The 20,508-nt window shown below is 45.3% G+C and overlaps 3 protein-coding genes and 2 long non-coding RNA genes across 5 annotated transcripts; 2 read left to right on the top strand and 3 right to left on the bottom strand.

Annotated features, from left to right (window-relative positions):
* Positions 1-909: 909 nt before the first annotated feature.
* On the top strand, positions 910-2,513 carry LOC107281225 (uncharacterized). The gene is made up of 2 exons (XR_001546584.3): positions 910-1,515; positions 2,062-2,513. It is a non-coding gene; the product is annotated as an uncharacterized lncRNA (long non-coding RNA).
* A 542-nt stretch (positions 2,514-3,055) lies between these two features.
* On the bottom strand, positions 3,056-4,742 carry LOC4340430 (anthocyanin regulatory C1 protein). Its single transcript, XM_015787145.3, has 3 exons — positions 4,507-4,742; positions 4,246-4,372; positions 3,056-3,904 (listed from the first exon to the last, which is right to left on the bottom strand). The coding sequence occupies exons 1-3, from the start codon at positions 4,637-4,639 to the stop codon at positions 3,349-3,351; spliced, it is 816 nt and encodes a 271-aa protein (XP_015642631.1). The 5' UTR covers positions 4,640-4,742; the 3' UTR covers positions 3,056-3,348.
* A 4,222-nt stretch (positions 4,743-8,964) lies between these two features.
* On the bottom strand, positions 8,965-11,223 carry LOC4340429 (ubiquitin-like protein ATG12). The gene is made up of 5 exons (NM_001421372.1): positions 10,885-11,223; positions 10,748-10,806; positions 9,797-9,865; positions 9,653-9,715; positions 8,965-9,364 (listed from the first exon to the last, which is right to left on the bottom strand). Exons 1-5 carry the CDS (start codon positions 10,913-10,915, stop codon positions 9,305-9,307), a joined length of 282 nt encoding a protein of 93 aa, NP_001408301.1. The 5' UTR covers positions 10,916-11,223; the 3' UTR covers positions 8,965-9,304.
* A 1,940-nt stretch (positions 11,224-13,163) lies between these two features.
* Positions 13,164-13,898, top strand: LOC136357076 (uncharacterized). The gene is made up of 2 exons (XR_010742128.1): positions 13,164-13,565; positions 13,637-13,898. It is a non-coding gene; the product is annotated as an uncharacterized lncRNA (long non-coding RNA).
* Positions 13,899-18,457: 4,559 nt separating this feature from the next.
* Positions 18,458-19,788, bottom strand: LOC107276671 (growth-regulating factor 2). Its single transcript, XM_015786282.3, has 3 exons — positions 19,513-19,788; positions 18,756-19,430; positions 18,458-18,638 (listed from the first exon to the last, which is right to left on the bottom strand). The coding sequence occupies exons 1-3, from the start codon at positions 19,715-19,717 to the stop codon at positions 18,613-18,615; spliced, it is 906 nt and encodes a 301-aa protein (XP_015641768.1). The 5' UTR covers positions 19,718-19,788; the 3' UTR covers positions 18,458-18,612.
* Positions 19,789-20,508: the final 720 nt, after the last annotated feature.

Raw genomic sequence — 20,508 nt, 5'->3', positions numbered from 1 at the left:
ATAATTAATTAATGAATTCTTTGAACACTCGTTAACAAATGACTTGACAGAAATGGACAGATAGCCCACTTTTCTAATCAAGTTCGCCACTGTAACGACACGTTTTGTGAGATATTGTTGGAGATGTAGAATGACTCCTTTTCTATGACGGAGGTAGTAGTAAAGTTGTTGGATTTCAACTCCAGACCTTGATATGTTGGATTAGAGGAGAGACATGTTCGCTAGAGTTGAAGGTGGGCTAAGACACGAATCTTCGAACAAATTAGGTGGTTGTGAGATTTAACTGAAATCCCCTAATATAGTTAACTCAAATTCGGCACGTGTTTGTCTCCATATATTTTATCTTTTTTAATGTTCGAAAATTTAATTATTCACCTTTTCAAGTTGCCTTTTAGTTTTAATAGGACTTTAAAAGACCTTGACCATTGATTTTATTAAGAGGGAGCTAATGCACGGAATCCGATTCCGGAACGATATAATTATCAAATACCAGGTTCGATATTTATGTGATACCACGTATGATACCACGTAGATATCAGCTAGTTCCTATGAGGTACAAGACATGATATACCCAGTACCATATTTAGGTCAAGTAGATATCCTAAACGAGCTCCTCCGGCCGCTGCTAATAGCAGGTACAACACTACTACGCAACTCATTTTCCTGGACGCGGAACACTTTTGTTTCCCCGCGGATCATATGGAAAACCGCACAGAATAATCATAGGACCGGTGTCAGGCAGTTACCCACACAGAAAAATTAATTTTTTCTATGCGGGCCACTTAACACGTCCGCACGCGAAAATAGCGTGTTAAGTGGTTCGCACACGAAAATACGCGTCTACCATTTAATCCAGCCGCGCCCACTCCTCCCTTTCTCATCCCCCTCCTTGATTTCTCCCCTCTCTCTGTCATTTCTCTCTTCCTCTCCCCCTCTCTTTCTTTCACCACGAGCGGGAGCGGCGGGCCGATGACGAGGAGGCCCCGGGCCGATCTGGCTGGCGCTCTCCCCGGCCTTCCTCTACGGCGACAGTGGCGACGAAAATGTGGTGGGGCACGACAGCGGCGTCGACGACGAGGTGGCGCGTGATGGCTGCGGCAGATCCAGCGGCGGCCACCCCACGCGCGGATCCGGCGGCGCGACGGCGGCGGCGGCCACCCCCCGCGCTGATCCAGAGGCGGCTAGCCCACGCGCGGATCTGGAGGTGTGACAGCGGCGGCGGCGGCCAGCCCACACGTGGATCCGGAGGCGCGACGGCGGCTAAGGCCGCCCCCAGCATGGATCCGGCGGGGCGATTGCGGCGGCGGCTAGCCCACGCGCAGATCCGGATGCGCGACGGCGGCGCCCCCCCACCCCCCCCCCCCCCCGCCCCGCGCGGATCCGACGGCGTGACTGCGGCGGCGGCCGTTCCCTGTGCGGATCTGGCGGCGGCGACGGCCCTCCGCCGCATGAATCCGGCGATAGCGACGGCAGCGGGCAGCGGATCCGGCCACGGCGACGGTGGCGACAGCTAAGGTTAGGGTTTCGTTTTTTCAATTTTGTTTTTTTTCGATTTTTTATTTTTGCGTGCGGGCAACATAAGCACCCGCACGCGAAAATCCGATTTTCGCGTGCGGTTCCGCCACCCGCACACAAAAATAGCGATTTTCCCAAACGAATTGCCCCAGACGGGCCGAACCTCCGCACGTGAAAATCTGATTCGACCGCACGGGAAAATGATCTGTGTAGTAGTACAATAGCAGGCTATAAGCCAGCTATAAACATATTTTAAAGAGATAAAGGAAGAGAGAGAAGAACAGCGGGCTACAAATCTGTAGCCAGCTGTAGCATGGACTCCAAGACGTAATGTGTGTATGACAGGTGGGACCAACGTAATGTGTATATGACAGGTGGGACTATGTATTAATAGTATAGTAAGCAACTATTGTATGAATTGACTATTACATTAACTATAGATGATTTGGAGCTAGTAGTAGACTATGACTGTGTTTAGTTCAGCGCAAAGTTTAGATTTTGGTTGAAATTGGAGATGATGTGACTGAAAAGTTTTGTGCATGACAGGTTGATGTGATGGAAAAGAACTAAAGTTTGGATTCAAACTTTAGATCTAGACACAACCTATACTATTAAACTTGCTCTAAAAGTTAGTTGTCGAACCGAGGGAGATGTGAGGTTCCTAGCGGCGTCGCACACGTTGGAGGGCACACATGTGGTGGGCGGATGGGGCCGGCCTATGGGCAACGGCAAACAGCGGACAAGAATTGGAGGAGATACCGTGCGGACAGGGGACAAGATCGTCCCGTCCCCTTAGCATTCTCCTTTTTAAAAAAAAAAGATTTTTGTAATATAGCTCGAGAATAATATTGTGCATACTAATTAAAGAACTTGGCAGGAAAGCATGTTAATTGATGTATGAATCCATTTATTACAATTTTATATTTCCGTTTTGTATATAGCTTGACTTATAGTTAACTTTGTAAATCAAAAATACACCGACGGGACTCAGAGCAGCATACACCTCATTTTTCTTGTGACGAATGAAATTAAAATACACCGATACACGTTCATGCAACCTTTTGTCCTGCAAAAGAAGTGTCGATGCATAACTACGATCGTACGATCGAGTACTTGTATACTCCCTCGCTCCCTTTTTTACCTTACCCAACATTTGACCGTAAGTACATCTTATCTTTTTTATTAGTATTATTATTATTATTAGATAATAAAATATAAATAGTGTTTTATGTGTGTCATTTTTTTAAAAAAATATAATTTTTAAAATAAGACAGATGATTAATTTTAGGGACCACCTATACATTTGTCGACAAATTTTCTCCTAAAAATTTGACAGATGTAATTATAGTACAATCGTAGTGTAATTACACTGTAACTTATATATAATTACATTGTAACTTGCATGTAACTACAGTGTAACTTGCATATAAGTTTCACGTAATTTTGAATCGTTAAATCTATTACAAGATTTGTTTTGGTGAGGAAGAAAAAAAAATCACAGCACAAACATATGTGTAAGAATTTGTTCCCACAACCTCCATTTTACCGAAATAACATATTACAAAGAGATTTTTGAAAGTTACATACAAGTTACACTATAGTTACAGTGTAATTACATGAAAGTTACAGTGTAATTATACTACGATTGTACTGTAATTACATCTGTCAAATTTTTAGGAGAAAATTTGTCGACAAATATATAGCAAAATCGTTAATTTTATATACGGAAACCCGCAACTGCACTTAAAATAGATGGAGAAAATATTATTTTATATTCATTCTATGAGACGCACACATGCATATACGTAGGTACGTACGGACGACGAACTAATGTCACGCACACAAGTTCCAGGCGTCGTCGGTGTCAAGAAACGACGCCAAGGCTCTCACGTCGTCCATCCAGTCGTCGCCGGCGGAGAAGCACGGCTCGACGACCGCCGGTAATGAGCTCGACGACGTCGTCGTCGCCGCCGAGCTGCTGCCGCTGCAGTAGTAGTCGCAGTCGACGTCATCGCCGTCTCCTAATTCCCCTGCCGGCGCCGGCGCCGCCGCGGCGAGCGGCGCCGTTTCACGGTCGTGGAAGAAGAACCCGCGCGTGCACCGCACGGCCTTGGGCGCCCACACGGTGGTCGTCGTCGCCGCCGCCGCCGCCGCTGCCGTTGCTGTGTCGGTGTCGGCGCGGGAGGCTGGCTGCTGCTGCTGGCCCGGCGGCACGACGGAGCTGGACGACGCCGCGTCCGTCGCTCTGGCGGTGTCCGGCGTGCTGCCACCGCGGCTGCCGGCGGCGGCGGTGGCGGCGGTGCCGATCTTGCGGCTGAGCGTGCTGTTCCAGTAGTTCTTGATTTCATTGTCTGTTCGGCCCGGCAGCCTGCCTGCAATGAGAGACCACCTGACAACATATATACACGATCGATCAAAACGGCAGTAAGCTATGATTTCACAGCTCAAATTACAAATTTGTTAAAAAAGATAAAGATAAAAATAAATAAAAATAAAACAGAAGTTAAATCAGCTTATTATTGTCTAGCGTTAGCCAGCTTCAAATTTTTTTCGAATGACTCGTATAAGAAGTTGCGAAGTTTATATTACAACCCTAAAAAGCCGTAACCAGGAAAAGAAAAAAGTATATCACTATCCACACACCGACAGTACCAAATAGCTCCAAATTTAAGCTGTGAACTCAACGAAATTGATACGGAACTCGGAGTGATCATGAAGTGATGAGATTACCTGTTGCCGAGGAGGGTGTGGAGCCTGACGATGAGCTCCTCGTCGTCGTCGATGTTGCCGCGCTTGATGTTAGGCCGGAGATAGTTGAGCCACCGGAGCCTGCAGCTCTTGCCGCACCGCCTCAAACCTGAAAATTCAGATCGATCGATCGCAAGAACTTGATCAACAACAGCATCCATACAGATCACAATTAAGTACAAATCTCATCATCATCATCTCATGATCGATGACCATCGATCGATTAGGTAATAGCTAGCTCACCAGCTCGTTGGGGGACCTCGCGCCACTTGCCTTCGCCATGGGACTTGATGTAGGAGGCAAGCACGTCGTCCTCCTTGCTCGTCCATGCCCCTCTCTTCATCCCTTCCTTTGCGCAGCAAGCTCTCCTCCCCATTCTCCCTCTCTCTCTCTCTCTCTGTCTCTCTCTCTCGTTCTCTCTAGAGCTCTTCTCTGTCTCTGTGCGGTGTGAGACTGAGCGATCTGGTGCGCATCAGAGCCTCTCGTTCTACCACTTTTGCGCTGTACTTATACATGCAACGGTGTGGGCATGAATACACACCACCTTGTAGCCCCGTACGATGTGGTCACATGCAACCATCCATGGGACTTGGCTGCTACGGATGGAGAGAATCAATGAATACTACCCCTCCGTCCCAAAATATAAGTATTTTTGGTCTTGACACGGTTTTCGAGATACTATTTTGACCAACAATATCTATAAAAGTAGAATGTTTTAAATAAAAAGAGTTGCATGTTATGATAGTTCGTTTAATGATAAATATAGTAAGATCAAATTTACATGATTAATCTTTCTAAAATTTTTGCTACTAATACTCAAAATTTAAAAAGTTTGACTTGACACTATTCTAAAAATGCTTATATTTTGGGACGGAGGGAGTATTAATTATAGGCCCCTGTCTTTTCGCATGTTAACTTTGGGTTCTTTTTTTTTAAAGAAAAAAAATCAGTGCTTAGGAGTCCTTTTAGATTGGACGAAATTTGTATGAAATATATATGGAGTAATAGAATCCATAGGGGGAAAAATCCTTTGAGAGTCTTTGAATGCTAGTCTTGGTTCAAAGGAATTTCATAGGAAATAATAATTTCTATGTATATTTGGAGTATTTCTACTAAGAGGATAACCTCATGTTTACAACTCCTTTGAAAGTTTCAATGCACTCTCTCTCCATTCTCTCACCAACAAATCAACATATTAATACTCCCTCCGTTTTTTAATAGATGATATCGTTGACTTTTAAACATATGTTTGAACATTTGTCTTATTCAAAAATTTCAAGTGCTTTGAGTGATAAAATAACTCATAACAAAATAAATTATAATTACATATAGGGATGAAAACGGAGCGGATACGGACGGATAATGCTCATATCATATTCGTTTTTATATATATTCGTTTTTATATTTTTTGCCGGATACGGAAACGAATACGGATAGCTCGAATACGGAAACAAATACGGACTATCTCGAATACGAATAAGAATCGAATATGATCGGACACAAATACGGAAACAATTTTTTCTCGGAACACGAAAACCAATTCAACTTCTAATAGAAACAAATATCAACATATATAATTAGCTCATTTTATATAAAATGTAGTATAATTTATAAATATTTTTAAAATTTTAAATAATATTAATAATGTGGACTAGTGTTAAGAGATGAACTACTATTAAAATCTAAAAAGGTATATTGAAGGTCATAGAGTTATAAAGAAATGGGGTATGTCTTGTGGCTTCTGCGGATATTCGAATAGCACTGTTCACCGGATATCCGAATTATTATCCGTATCCGACGGAAACCCTGATACCATATTCGTATTCGTATCCGAGAGAAAATATCTGTATTCGTATCCGTATCCGAACTATCCGAGAATTATCCGATCCGAGAGGTATTCGTATTCGTTTTTATCCGGAGCGGACGGAAACTATCCGCTCCGTTTTCATCCCTAATTATATATATTTTTTGAATAAGACGAATGATCAAACGTGTGACAAAAAGTCAACGGCGTTATCTATTAAAAAATGAGGTAGTATTGGACTTTCCTATGCTTTATCCATGAGACATCCAAATAACCACTTTGAAACATTTCCTGCGATTTTGTTCCCTGTAGGATTCAACAAGCCACGATATTTTAATCTTGCGTTTTTCATATAACCTGTGTTTGTGGATTCATATGTTCCAAAAGAGCCCTTAATTTTGAGCCACGAATTAATATGGATAGTTGGATACTGTCTCTCATACTTGGGCTTGTTCCTTTTTGAGAAATGGGAGAATTGGATTAAGACCACTTTGAATCATTGGAAGAAAAAAAAACAGATGAATAGAAAAAATATAGGATTCTGACAGAAATGATTTCAAAACACATGAAAAACGTATGAATGACCGTTCGATTGGACCGCAGGAAAAATACATGAATTTGAGAAGAGATAAAGACTCAAAGGATTTTTTTTATATAAGGTTTTACCTCATGTTAAATTTTCTCCAAAACTTACATGAGAAGATGTATTCCATAGGAATTTCATAGGATTTTATAGGATTCATTCCTTTGATTCAAAGGGTCATATAGGAAAATTTCCTATAGAAATAAAATACTCCTATGAATTGCCTTTGAATCAAATAGCGCCTTAATGAGACATGCTTCTACAATTCCTAAACGTTATGACTTGTTTTTTTTAAAAGAAAAACTTTCTATATATGATCGAATTTCTTAAAAATATTATTTTTTTCAAATTTATAATAGTTAGTTTATTCGTATGTACGTATCCTAAATAGTGATCACAAAATGATTCAGCTTTATATTCAGTCATTCATAAAAAGGCAGTCCCTAATAGGGACAAATGAGCCATTTTGCACGAGGGAGGGGAGATAATTAAAGCACATAGTAGCAAATAGGAGTACAAATGCCGACATGTTAGATGTACACACTGTTCAGCCGGTATATATTCTTGTGGTGTCCAATGTGGTACTCTGCATATACACACAGAAGAGAAGTACTCAACATCACCGCCGTTTCGTCATCTGCTACAGCTTTGAATTGCGAAATGCTAACTGGAGCAGGTTTCCGATTCCGACAGCCCTTCCGTTTCGGGCACCGGCGGAATTCGGAATTTCACGAAATTCGGTGGAAAACCGGTAAATTTTGAATAAATTTTATAAACCAAAATTTGAATACAAATCCCTGAGTTTGCTGATAAGTTCTCGAAAACCGGTCGGTTTTGGCGAAATTCCGATCAAAATCATCGAAATTTCGATCGGTAATTTGTTTCCTTTTTTAATTCTTTATTCTTTTCTTTCCTGGCGTAAGTTTCAGTAAATACATACAATACATTATTTTTTTCGAAAATTTATATCCCAATAGGTTCTATTAATATCATAGTATTTATAAGATTTTTTTTGATTTTTTTTCTTTTTTTATCGATTCAAATTTGAATTTGGATAAAACTCCTCAAAATCTCAGACGGATTTCTGACCGGATTTCGTCGGAATCATAAACCCTGAACTGGAGTGCAAAATTAAGGCCGTGTTTAGTTCGTCAAAAAAAAAATTTAACGTATACGGACACACATTTAAAGTATTAAACATAGACTAATAACAAAACAAATTATAGATACCACATGTAAACTGCGAGACGAATTTATTAAGTCTAATTAATCCGTCGTTAGCAAATGTTTACTGTAGCACCACATTATCAAATCATGGTATAATTAGGCTCAAAAGATTCGTCTCGCAATTTACATACAAACTGTCCAATTAGTTTTTTTTTCTACATTTAATACTACATGCATGTCCAAACACTTGAGGTGAAGGAATTTATGAAGGTTTGAAGAGCACTAAACACAGCCTCTACATTCAAAATTGTGACCATATTGCCATCGTGATCGAGCTAGCTACTCACTGAGACAGGTGCTTAAATGCTTTAAAGGTATTGGCATGTGTGGAACTGTGTCAGTAGTACTCCTACGTAGTACTATATGGTTAGCTCGTAGTAGTACTGCATCTTCTTTTTTTCGTTTGAGTGATGGCTATTTATCGTGCAGCTAGCTGCATCAGGTCTAGGCGCCACTCAATCGATACTCATGTGACAAGTTCAAATCCAACACAGAAAGAGAGAGAAAACAAAACGAAAAAATCATGCATATTGGCCGTTTTTAGTTTTAAACTTCTTTTAAAAAACTTTCAACTTTTCCGTCACATCAAAATTTTCTACACACGTAAACTTCCAACTTTTCCGTCATATCGTTCCAATTTCTTCAAACTTTTAATTTTAACGTGAAACTAATCACAACCATTATCAGTTCATCACTAGTGCAGCTATCACGTAAAGGTGAGTGGAAGAGTATGGCGTGGACTGTGGAGGTGCAGTGGCGTGTGTACGTATATACCCCTAAGTTTACATAGCGACATGTATTCGTTTTCCACTTTACATAGCGACATGCATTCCGTTTTCCACAGCATGACGTTGCTCCATAATACCAAAAGTGGCACTGTGGCACTGACAATACATGTCGCTCTTGCTCATGTGTTAATGGACACAACGGCATCATCGTGGAGGACTAATCTGCCGCAACATGTGCTCCTTGATTTACAAGCTAATTAGCAAGTGGCACGAAACATTTCAGTGACACTGATCGTTGGCTCACTTAATAGCATGAGCTTAATGACAATCTGAAGGGGGCCATGGTACCAAGAGGAATTCAAAGCAAGCATCTCGCTGTAGAAGGAGAGTATATTAGCAGCAGTTGATGAACATACAGAAAGTACTCTAGTACATAACACAACTGAAAGATGCTCTTCGATGTCTGAAGCACTGGGGCGTTTAATGAAGGATGTCTCAGTTTTACAGTGGGGCTGAAAGCCCCGTGAAAATTGCAGCTGCTGCTACTGACATCAACGTGTACCGAATAATAATTCGAAAGAGCTTCGCTTTGAAGTTAAATTCTCAGCAATTTACATGATGAGTGTTTCGGCAAGTAAATTTTGTACACAGGTTTTTCCATGTTGATTGAAGTTTCCTCTCTCCAGCAGGTACAGCCTTTCAGCCCCATGCCATCGATGATGCATAGTTAACCACCAGTTGCCCGTCGATTCCAAAGTTCTTTGATGCAAAACATAAATGTTTAGTGTTAGTCCTTTAATCATTCACCAAATGTGACATCGATACCAGAATAATATCACTAGGTTATGTAATTACTCATACTGTAGTATCATTCATCAGTAATTAGTTTAGAAACCAAGTCAGTATGCTACACCTACAATTAACTTTCAAGCCTTGATGTCAAAATGGTTTTGAAGTTCTCTTAAAAAAATGATAATGCACTCTGCTGAAGGTTATTTGGCAGTACATTGATATGTAAGAACGGATAGCACGGACATCAAAGCTTACATTGTATAGGTCGATTATCAACTCATCTGGATTTGGTGAAAATGCACTGTTCACATAGAGAAACTGCAGGTAAAACAAAAAAAAATCAACAAATTTCTAAGCATGTTGATTCAACTCAGATGAACCTACAAGCTATATTTGTACCACTGTATCCTGGTGAATTTGTCGGCGAAGAAAGTCAATGATCTTCAGAAATTTCTCGTTTCCACCAATCTGAAAATGCAAAAGCAAAAGCCTATGTGTAATTCCAGCTTCCAATTGCATGAACGGATGAACCATAACAAGTTACCATCATTTCACTATGAGTTCCAGGGCAATTTATTTACTCGCTCATTAAACAAGGAACTCATAGTCTCATACAAATTGAACAGAAAATTATGTCCGTAGAACCACAAAATACTAATGCATCTGATACTTGACTAGGGCATCAAAACTACATGGTGCCACCCTCTACAAGCCATGTACATATCTTCCATACTAGACTAAAAAAAAAAAGATGAAACACCATATGACACCACCGAAAATAACCTGATCAAATCCGGGGTGGCAACGGGGCTCCATTGCCATCGCTAGATCCAATATATCATGAGGCGACATCGTGAAGTTACTCCAGGTATACTATTTTCTAAAAAAATCTTTGACTGAATCAGCACGTTTATTTCTTGTGCATACTACTATTAATACTATGAAATAGACATTATAAAAATCATCAAAAATTCAACGAGCCAATCAATCACCTTCCCCCCCCCCCCCTTTTTCAAAATCCTGTCTCCTGATGGATACAATGAAGGCCACGTTGCTGCAGGATGCCTCACCTAACAACATTTTTCTAGGGTATTACAACATAGTCCCCCCAAATACGAGTTCTTCCATCTCTACACAAAAGCAAACTGATATTTCGTGGCTCGATTAACTACATTTTTAATCTGCTGGTTTAATCGGCCTAGGCTGAACTAGCGCGCTACACATTCGCTTTAACGCAAGATCATTGCGAAATTACAGTAACAATAATCGGCATCAGACGATACAACATGTGGGAATCGTGCAAGCAGGGAGCAAAGATTCAACAAGAAGAGGACAAGAGAAGCCCCGCACCTTGAACTTGGACTGCTTCAGCTGCGGCGCGTTGCCCGTCGACCGGAAGTGCACCACGACTGCGATTGCGCAACCACGAGATGGGGTTAAGCAGAAGAAACGAACGCTGAAGGACGAGGAAAGAGGAAGGGACGAACCTTTCTTCTGCTCGGCGGCGACCGCGGCCATCGCCGGAGGTGGGGGGGGAACAGGGAGAAATCCGCGACGAGTTGCGCCCCCGTCAGATTCGCACGGGGGGAAGGAACTGACTCCGATGGATTTTTCTGGCCGATCCGATGGGGGGGAGGAGTCCGGGACGGACTGTTCTTGCGAGATTCCGACTCGAAACTCGAAGTCCACCCGGATTGGGGGAGGACTCCCGATTGGGGTAAACCGCCGGCGGAAACACCACGTTCCCCGCTCCGGCGAGCGGCGGGGGGAAGGAATTCGGAGATGGAAGAGAGGTGGAAGCAGACTTGCAAGACGACGAGGAAGACGAGGCGTGACGGGCAATTGCTGGATATAAATGGGCCGGGCTGAAAGGTGGACGAGGATAGGGCCCAGCTCACTTGCGCAGATGCGATCGGTACGCACATCGGAATAAGTTCACCGGAGGTCCCTCAACTTAACAGCGAGATTTTTTGAGATCCCTTAATCACAAAACCAGAAATCTTCACCCCTAAACTATACAAAACCGTTCACTCAAGGTCCCTAGGCAGTATATATGGGTGGTTTCGCTGACGTGGCATCCTAGTCAGCCAAAAAAAATTTAAAAAATACGTGGGGCCCACATGTTAGCTGCACATTTTTTTTCTTCTCCTTCCTTCTCCTTCTCTCCTCTTTTCTCTCTTCTCTATTTCTCTTCTTCAGTGAGGGAGGCCGGCGGCAGGCGGAGCAGCGCGCGCGGATGCGGGTGGCGCAGCAGAGGGCAAGCGCGGCAGCGGAGCGGCGGCTGGCGCAAGCACAGCGGGCCGAGCAGTGGAGCGCGAGCACGGTCGCGGGCAGAAAAGCATAGGGCGAGCGTGGCGGCGGGTGGAGTGGCGGAGGGCGAGCGTGGCAGCGGAGCGGAGGTGGGCGAGCGCGGAGGCGCATCCAGCCCACCCCAACCGACCAAAGCACGCCCCTTGCCCTTGGCCATAAGCCCCGCCGCCAAGTCGTCGTCGCCGTCCTCCCCGTCGTCGTCGAGCGGCAGCGATGACTTCGCGGTGCTCCTTGACGCGGAGCTCAAGCTCACCTCCGCCGCTGACTCGGCCTCCGCCGGAGACACCTCCGCCGCCAACGACGACTACGAGGAAGACCCCTCCCAGCCTTCCCTCCTTCCTCCTCGAGCTCCCTCACGCCGGCGCCGGCGCCTGCAGGGATGGGAAGCCGACAGTGCTGGCCGTCGTGGTCAGCTCGCTTGCCGCGGCAACGCTGGTCCCAGCGCTAACCGGCTAATGCGTCTGCGGATCGATGCCCTGGCTCATGGGCTTGCGCTTGATGTGCGTGTTCCACCTGCAGAACCAATCAATCAGCACCATGAACACAAGAAGAGCTAACCGGAGCAGATGACAACACGTTGAAATTTGTTTTGCTTACTTGTTGCCGAGAAGGGTGTGGAGCTTGATGGTGAGCTCGTCGTCGTCGTTGTCGGTGAAGTTGCTGCACTTGAGGTCGGGGCTGAGGTAGTTCATCCAATGGAGGCAGCAGCTCTTTCGGCAGCGGAGCAGCCCCATCGCCTTGGGGAGGGAGAGAGGGTCGATGGGGAGAGCGCGCCGCTCGCCCGGCGGGCGGCGGCGGGGCCCGAGGTCGAGCACCCGGCACGTTCGAACATCTCCGACGCCGAGCTCGCCGTCGCGCCAGCCGCCAGCTCTCCTCCTTTCCCGCTGCCGCCGTCGCGTCGACCGCCTCTCTCTCCCTCTCACGTCGCCGCCGTCCCCGCTCCGCCGTCGGCCACCTCTCTCCCCCTCGGTCGCCACGCCTGCTCGAGACTCGAGAGATTTCGGAGAGAAGAGAAGAGAAAAAGAAAAAAAATAGAGAAATATGGGACCCACACCATTGTCTCACTTACATATGGGCCACACATATTAATTTTAATTTTTTTTTTGCTGACTAGGATGCCACGTCAGCAAAACCACTCGTATATACTGCCTAGGGACCTTGAGTGAACGGTTTTGTATAGTTTAGGGGTGGAGATTTCTGGTTTTGTGGTTAAGAAACCTCAAAAAATCTCGGTGTAAAGTTGAGGGATGGCCGGTGAACTTATTCCTACGCACATCCGGGCTGATGGGCTAGTGGGCCGTGGCACTGTTTGCAAGGGAAGACTTTTGGAAAAAGTATACCCAAGGTCCCTCAACTTGTCATCGAGATACAAAATCGTCCTCAAATCGTAAAACCAGATATCCCGCGTCCCTTAACTAATCAAAACCGGTCACAAAAGGTCCCTCGGCGGTTTTGATCCGGATTTAGCCTACGTGGCAGCTGAGTTAGCGTGGGACCCACGTAGACCCCACATGTCAGCGTAATCTACGTCATCACCCTCCTCTTTCTCCTCGTCTCTCTTTCTGGGCGAGGCAAGCGGCGGGAGGCCGGCAGGCGAGGCGGGAGAGAGGAGAGCGGCGGCGCCGCGACGGTGGCCAGCAACACGACGGCGGCCGGCGCCCGGCGGCGGCAGCTGCAGCTGGGAAACACGGCGACACGGGAGAAGGGGAGCACGGCGGCAGCCTCGATTCGTTCCGACTTCCTCCCATCGCCGCCTTTTCCTTTTCCTCCAAATCCAACCCCCCTTCTCCCCCTTCTCCAGAGCGGCGGTGGCGGCGACGACACCGAAGGAGCCGACGCTCCCTCGGCTCGCCAAAAGGTAACCCCAGACATCCCTCTCTTCCTCCCTCCTGCTTCCGTTCTGAATGAAAAAACACTATCGATCTACAGCCATGGCGAACCTGGGCGGCAGCGCCGAAGCGCACGCACGTCTTCTCGCTCACCAACGACGTCGCGTCGTTGCCGGAGCGACCTCCTCCGATTTTCCTGCAGATAAGAAGCAATCGATAGAGATAAACTTGATTTGTTTGTTCGTTTTGTTTCTCTGCTGCTGGGCCATATTCCGGTGACGAGCGCTAGGACAAGCGCATCGCTAGCGCTCGCGCCAACAGAAGTCATTCAGATAAATCAAAACCCCATCTTATCTTTTTAATTTGATCGATAAGCAAGCTTATCTAGCCGATAAATCAAAACCGCGGATATACATAATACGCCGTGATCGCGTCATTTACGGATATGGGATAAGTCCAGGGCAGGCGCATCCATTTCTTAATTAAGCCCGCTAATCACCTCACCCCTAATCGAGCACCATATATGTTTGTGCATTAGTATGCATGCATGCATGCACGTAGTTGCTTCACCGGCCAAATAACATAGCTTGCTCTTGATTCTCTGTAATCTGTATACGCGCGCATATATATACTGGGCACAGTGTGCATTTCTATATTTGCATGGCGCATGCACGCATGAAATGGCAAGCTAGCTAGCCTCCACACCGCCGACCCGCTCCTCTCCGAGGTCATCGCCTCCACCGACGCCCCGGCCTTCATCTGGTCCCTTTCCCGCCCCGCCTTCCACTCCCTCGCGCACTCCATCCTCCACCAGCAGCTCGCTCCCTCCGCCGCCGCCGCCATCTATGATCTGCCGCCATCTACGATCGATTCCTCGCGCGCGATCCCGATGCCGCGGTGGTCAACTCCGCCGTGGTGCTCGTCCTCTCCGCCGCCAACCTCCGCGCCATCGGTGTCTCTGCCCGGTGAGGAGGTCGCCGCCGGCCTCCCCGCCCCCTTACTTGCCCTACCTCCTCCCTCGACGGCGGCCCGCCTCCGCGCCTACGGCCTCTGCAACGGCAGGCGAGAGCGGTGGCGGAGCGGCGGCGGCAGCGCGTCGCCAGTCGCTAGCCGCTAGCCGCCGCCATCGTGTCGCCCGTCACCGGCTGCCGACGCCCTCGTCCTCTCCCACCTCACCCGCCGAAGGCAGTAGCCGCCGACATCCTCCCCAGCTGCCTAGTGTCTGCCCAAACGAGAAGAGTGAGAGAGAGAGAGGACAAAGGGAGAGGAAGGAAGAGGGTATGACGTGGCCGGCTGACATGTGGGGCCCACGTGGGTTCCACATGGACTCAGCAGCCACGTCGGATAAAACCGGGTTGAAAACCTCCGAGGGACCTCAGTTGACCAGTTTTATATAGTTGAAGGACCCCGCATATCTGGTTTTGCGGTTCGAGGACGTTTTTTATCCCGATGACAAGTTGAGGGACCTTCGGTGTACTTTTTCCAAGACTTTTTAAGGCTGCGTTCGGAGAGGCCCCCACACGCAAAATGGATGGCAAATTATCGCATGATTTATTGAACATTAGCCTTAAGAGAACTTTTGGAAAAGATCAATATGAATTTTTTTAAAAATAACTTTCCTATAGAAAGTTTTGTAAAAATCGTAAAAATATTAGCAGTTCAAGAAAACGTGAGCATGAAAACGAGCCAGTAAAAGCTGAAAACATGTGAATTAATTAATGTTCTTTGTTGGCTGGAATAGTCTTAGGCATTGCAGCTCTTCTTTTCTTTTTTACCTAACTAGCACTTATAGGGCATGCTTAGTTCCCAAACAAAATTTTTTACGCTGTCACGTCAAATGTTTAGACACATGTATAAAGTATGAAAAATATAGAGAAAAAACCAATTATATAATTCGCCAGGCAATTGCGAGACGAATCTTTTAAGCCTAATTGCACCGTGATTTGATAATGTGGTGCTACAGTAAATATTTAGTAATGATGGATTAATTAGGCTTAATAAATTCATCTCGCAGTTCCCTGGTGAAATCTGTAATTTGTTTTGTTATTAAACTATGTTTAATACTTCAAATGTATGTTCATATATTCGATGTGATATACACAGGCAAAAAAAAATTGCCAACTAAACAGGCCCCTACATCTATCCCAAAATAAGTTAATTTTATCCTTTTCATACTCTCTCTATCTCACTTCCAGTACTAGATTAAGTTTTTTTGGACGGAGGGAGCACATACCAATACATAAAAAAACACTTTTATTTTATCAAATCTCAATGTAACTATTCCTCACTTTATTTTCTACGAATACAATTATTTTTTACTTTCACAAACTTCGATGCAATAATTACTTAAAAATACGCTTAATTTGGATAAACGAAAAGAGCTAGAAATGAACTTCTTTTTTTTAGTGGAAGATAAAAATGAATTTAATATGATACGGAGAAAACACATGTCAATACACGACCATGTGCTTTCTGTCAATAAAACTTAGGGCAAACTTTTGAAAAATTTAACAATCAATCCTAATGCTCAACATAATCGAACTCGATTGTAACATACTACTCCAAACTGGTTTAGTTTCCAATTTTTTTCTTCAAACTTTCAATTTTTTCATCACATCAAAATTTTTCTACACATAAAAACTTTTAATTTTTTGTCACATCATTCTAATTTCAATTGAACTTTTAATGTGCACTAAACACACCCTCCATTTGAACAGCTTCGCTGCAAGGAATGGACCGAAGTGGTCAGTTTCACTGCAACTCTCCAAGGAACGATTAGGATTGAAGTGGGCAAATTCCTGCCCCGCATTTTCACATGCCTGGTAAAAACGAAGTCCAATAGCACAATATATTAAAAGTACTCATGTTTCGTTTATTATTCTCTCTATCTAAAATATACGAGATTTTAAATAAATGAGATAATTTCTAAAACTATAAATCCAGACAAAGAATCTATCCATAATCGTGTTTTCTAAAAGTTTCCTACTAGTAAAATCTCTTACTAGTATATTTTTAGAATGGAGGAAATATGATACTAGGTTGTGTTTAGTTCACACTAAAGTTTGGAAGTTTGGTTGAAATTGATAGGATGCAGTAGAAAAGTTGTGTGTATGAAAGGTTTAACGTGACTGAAAGTTGAAAGGGCCTAGTACTCAGATTTTTTTCCCCTTAACTTGAAAAATTTTCTGTTTTACCAAGCCAAAAAGCGAGGACGTAACGAGTCCGAACAGGCAAGCAAGCAGGCAGGGTAATGGGTGTGTCAGTCAAGCAGACAGACTGCCAGTGGCAGTAGAATAATGCCTCACCTGTGCACGGCAACCCAGCAAGCAAATCTCTCTCTCTCTCTCTCTCTCTCTCGGATATGATTTTCATCCCATCTAGTAGTAGTTATCACAGGTTTAAAATGAATTAATTTAAAATATAACACTCCAAAAATATATTGAACCAAATTCAACTTCTATAAGTCAAAAAAAAAATAAACTAAACTGAAAATAATTGTTGTACATTCATAGTTATATTTTCTATTTTATTACACTTATAAAAACTAAATTTTAACTTGTGATATATTATAGAGTATACCTCTGAGAGAGTTATTATTTTTTTTGTCTTATTATACCTATAAAATATATAGATCAATTTAGAATGGAGAGAGTATATTAACCTATCAAAAATTTTAAAATATTTTTGTAACTAGTACTCCCTCTATCTACTTTTGATAGTCATATTTCATCTTGTCACACAGACCAAGGATAAGTAATTCTACTTATCATCCATTTAAATATGCTACTAGTTATTCCTCGTAAACAAGCGATTTATTAATATTTATATTTCTCAATGCCCATGTAGCCAATCATGTGTAGAAGAATAAAGAGTCATGTATTAAATCCAAGAAAGTCATTAAGATGATAAGTTGTTGGATTGAAATATATCTATCAAAAATAAAATTTTTACATTTAAAAATATTACTATCAAAAATAGATGAAAGAAGTATTTGAATTTCTTTTACAGAAGATAGTACTACTAGTCTACTAGTAGCAGTACTATCTCTCAAGCTCTGTCTACCAACGGAGACGCCGCACCCCACGCCCCGACAACGGCGAAGCATACCGCGGCTTGACCATACTCCTCACGTGCATTCCGTCAGATTCCGTGCGGGTTTTGAACGTCAGTTTGCCGGCGAGATTTGGTTATCCGTTTTTTTTCTCTTTTGCTCACAGCTACGGCCCCCGTCTGTTCATCTGCAGTTTGTTTCTATTGTAACACGAATTTGTGATATTCGCAAGGAAGTTCGGCTGTGTTTAGTTACACGTTAAAATTAAAACGATACGATGGAAAAGTTGAAAGTTTGTGTAGAAAAGTTCAATGTGACGAAAAAGTTATAAGTTTAAAGAAAAAAAGTTAGGCTCCCATCGGATGGCCCATTAAGTTTGAAAATTTAAAATTTTCAAACTTAATTTTGATATTGATTTTAAGATATTTTCAACGTAGTTTCTTTTTCAGCATTGATTTTTACCTACAAATTTATTTTTATCTTCTAATAAACCGTTTTAGCTTATTATAAAAAAACGAAACGATAGGGCACTTAGTATAATCTAAACAGTCGAAGAATTTGTTACGCCCGGTTTTGATAATCCGTATTTTGATTTTGCAGCAGATGGATCGTCCAAAGACAACGTCAGTCGCAGAGAAAGTTGCATCATCATTGCGCCCGTGCATGCGAGAGCTCAGATCAGGTCAGGCGTGTTAATTAACCTGACACGCTTGACCTGCTGTCCCAGATGGATCATGGGAGCTGTGGAGCCTAGCAGAAGTACGGCGTTAGCATCAACCTGATGTAGACTAGAGCTGACGAACAAATAGAGTATAACACGAGAGAAATGTGCTCACAGACTCAAGTAAAAACGAGCAGTGAAACAAAAGATGTCACTGACGAACAAACCACTCAAGATTAATTAGATTAAAGACATGATGCATGCTAATACAATTGTTATCAAGCCAATGACATTGATCGATGCTGCTACTCGTCTGCTTGTGCCGTTGCGTCTGAGGATTGCAGCAACCAAACTCGCCGGATCATCACTCGCTCGTCCGCAGATGGTCGCCTGGTCGGTCGATCGATCGATCATGCAACAAAAAACAAAAAAAAAACACGCAAGAATCGATCGATCAGTGCCTCAGTGGTGAGTGAAAGCATCGGTCGTGCAATGCAACGCACGTACCGTTGCTGTGGTAGCGCGAGGCGGCGCCGGCGATGGCGAGGTCGGGGGACGCGGCGGCGGCGGTGGGGATGGAGATGGAGAGCTGCGTGCCGTCCCACGGCGTCCTCCCGTCGTCGCTGCGCGGCCACTCGTCGAAGAATCGCCGCAGGGGCTTCTCCGTCGTCGCCGACGTGGCGTCGTGGTGGTGATCCGCCGGCTTGTCGAGGCTCAGGTCGGCGGCGGCGCCGCCGAGGGTGAGGCAGTGCTCCTTGGACAACGACCAGCCGCCGCCGTAGCCGGCGGCGGACGACGGGAAGAGCGGCGCGCTGCTGGTGTGCGCGTACCTGTGGTAGGACGGCGGCGGCGACGTCGAGGCGTGGAAGGAGTCGAGGTGGAGCTGGAGAGGAGCGCCGGCGCCGGCGCCGTAGCTGGGCGCGTCGGCGTCGTGCGGCGGCGGCGAGATGGAGAGCGCGGACGGGCGGTAGACGGCGGCGGCGGCGGGGGGCGGCATTTCCACAGGCTTTCTTGAACGGTTCTTGCCGCGGTGCATGTGCTTCTCGCAGTACTTGGACTCGCCGTACGCCTCCCTCGAGCACCGCCACTTCTTGCCGTCCGTACGCCGGCACCGCCCCGGCTCCGGGTCCTCCACCCTCCTCCCGTACTGCGCCGCCGCCGCGCCATAGCACCCCCACCCCACTGCACGTACGCGCGCAACGCCATAAGTAAATTAAAGAAAGACACGTACGCATCGATCGGAACGAGAGGACAATGTACGTACGGTGATGGGGAGGGAAGGCGAGGGAGGGGACGGTGTCGACGTCGGCGGCGGCGGCGGCGGCGGCGCGGTGGCGGAGGTGGAGGAGGAGGTCGGGTGGCACCGGCGCGCCGGCGGCCATGTACTTGTAGATGAGCGCCTGGTGCTCGAGCTCCTGCCACTGCGTCGCCGTGAACAGGCACCTCCCCGATCCGCCGCCGGCCATCATCGTCGACGTCTGTCTCCTCACCCAGCACAAGCACACTACAACCACAACCTGTTCGTTCTGTCCAGTGTGGAGGAGTAGTAATATTATACGGAGTGGTACACTACGTATACTCGGTCCGTAAAAAAAAAAAAAAGGCAAAACCTAATTTTTCGTGTCCAACTTCAACTGTCCATGTTATATAAAATTTTTTTATAATTCGTATTTTCATTATTGTTAGATGATAAAATATGATTAGTAATATTTTATGTGTAACTTGTCTTTATATTTTTTTCATAATTTTTTTAAATAAGACGGAAGTTCAAACGTTGGATATGAAAACCAGGTTTTGTTTTTTTTGAAGGGAGTACAGTACAGGGGTGGGGAGATGATGAATGCAGGCAGTGTGGAGGTGTCAGGAGGGGGAATCAGATGGCAGGATAATGAGCTGGTGGTGCAGGTGCAGAGGATGGGTCACTTCGGCCAGTGTTCAGGGGGAGGGCCAGGTGCGTGCAGACAGTGCAGGAGGAGTGCAGAGTGCAGAGTCTGCAGCGACGTCGCAGGTGCCAGCCAGCCCTGATCCTGACCGCCTCTGCCTCTCTCTCTCGCGCGTGGGTGGGTGCGCGCCCAGAAGAGAAATCACTCTCCTGCAACCTGCACTCTCGCGCTCTCTGTCATCGTGTGCGAGTGCCCGTGGTCGCGTGCGTGCGTGCTCGCTCAGCTGAAGTGCTGATCGACGTGACGGGCGAGCCAGTGGATTAGGAGTACAGCGCCATGTTAAACGTTGGCACGTCCTGGTTTAACAGAGAGATTGT

The sequence above is a fragment of the Oryza sativa genome, chromosome 6 (assembly GCF_034140825.1).
Source record: "Oryza sativa Japonica Group chromosome 6, ASM3414082v1".
NCBI lineage: Eukaryota > Viridiplantae > Streptophyta > Magnoliopsida > Poales > Poaceae > Oryza > Oryza sativa.
This window is presented reverse-complemented; position numbering and strand designations above follow the sequence as displayed.

Excerpts from the sequence above, each read along its gene's own strand:
- LOC4340430 (XM_015787145.3), bottom strand. The coding sequence starts at position 4,639 with ATGGGGAGGAGAGCTTGCTGCGCAAAGGAAGGGATGAAGAGAGGGGCA. Across the intron at positions 4,373-4,506 it reads CGAGGTCCCCCAACGAGCTG|GTTTGAGGCGGTGCGGCAAG; the intron begins GTGAGCTAGCTA and ends CTGAATTTTCAG. Across the intron at positions 3,905-4,245 it reads CACACCCTCCTCGGCAACAG|GTGGTCTCTCATTGCAGGCA; the intron begins GTAATCTCATCA and ends ATATGTTGTCAG.
- LOC4340429 (NM_001421372.1), bottom strand. The coding sequence starts at position 10,915 with ATGGCCGCGGTCGCCGCCGAGCAGAAGAAAG. Across the intron at positions 9,866-10,747 it reads TGAAGCAGTCCAAGTTCAAG|ATTGGTGGAAACGAGAAATT; the intron begins GTGCGGGGCTTC and ends TTGCATTTTCAG. Across the intron at positions 9,716-9,796 it reads AAATTCACCAGGATACAGTG|TTTCTCTATGTGAACAGTGC; the intron begins GTACAAATATAG and ends TTTTACCTGCAG.
- LOC107276671 (XM_015786282.3), bottom strand. The coding sequence starts at position 19,717 with ATGATGGCCGGCGGCGGATCGGGGAGGTGCCTGTTCACGGCGACGCAG. Across the intron at positions 19,431-19,512 it reads CGCCTTCCCTCCCCATCACC|TGGGGTGGGGGTGCTATGGC; the intron begins GTACGTACATTG and ends GCGTACGTGCAG. Across the intron at positions 18,639-18,755 it reads CTCGCGCTACCACAGCAACG|GCGACCATCTGCGGACGAGC; the intron begins GTACGTGCGTTG and ends TCGACCGACCAG.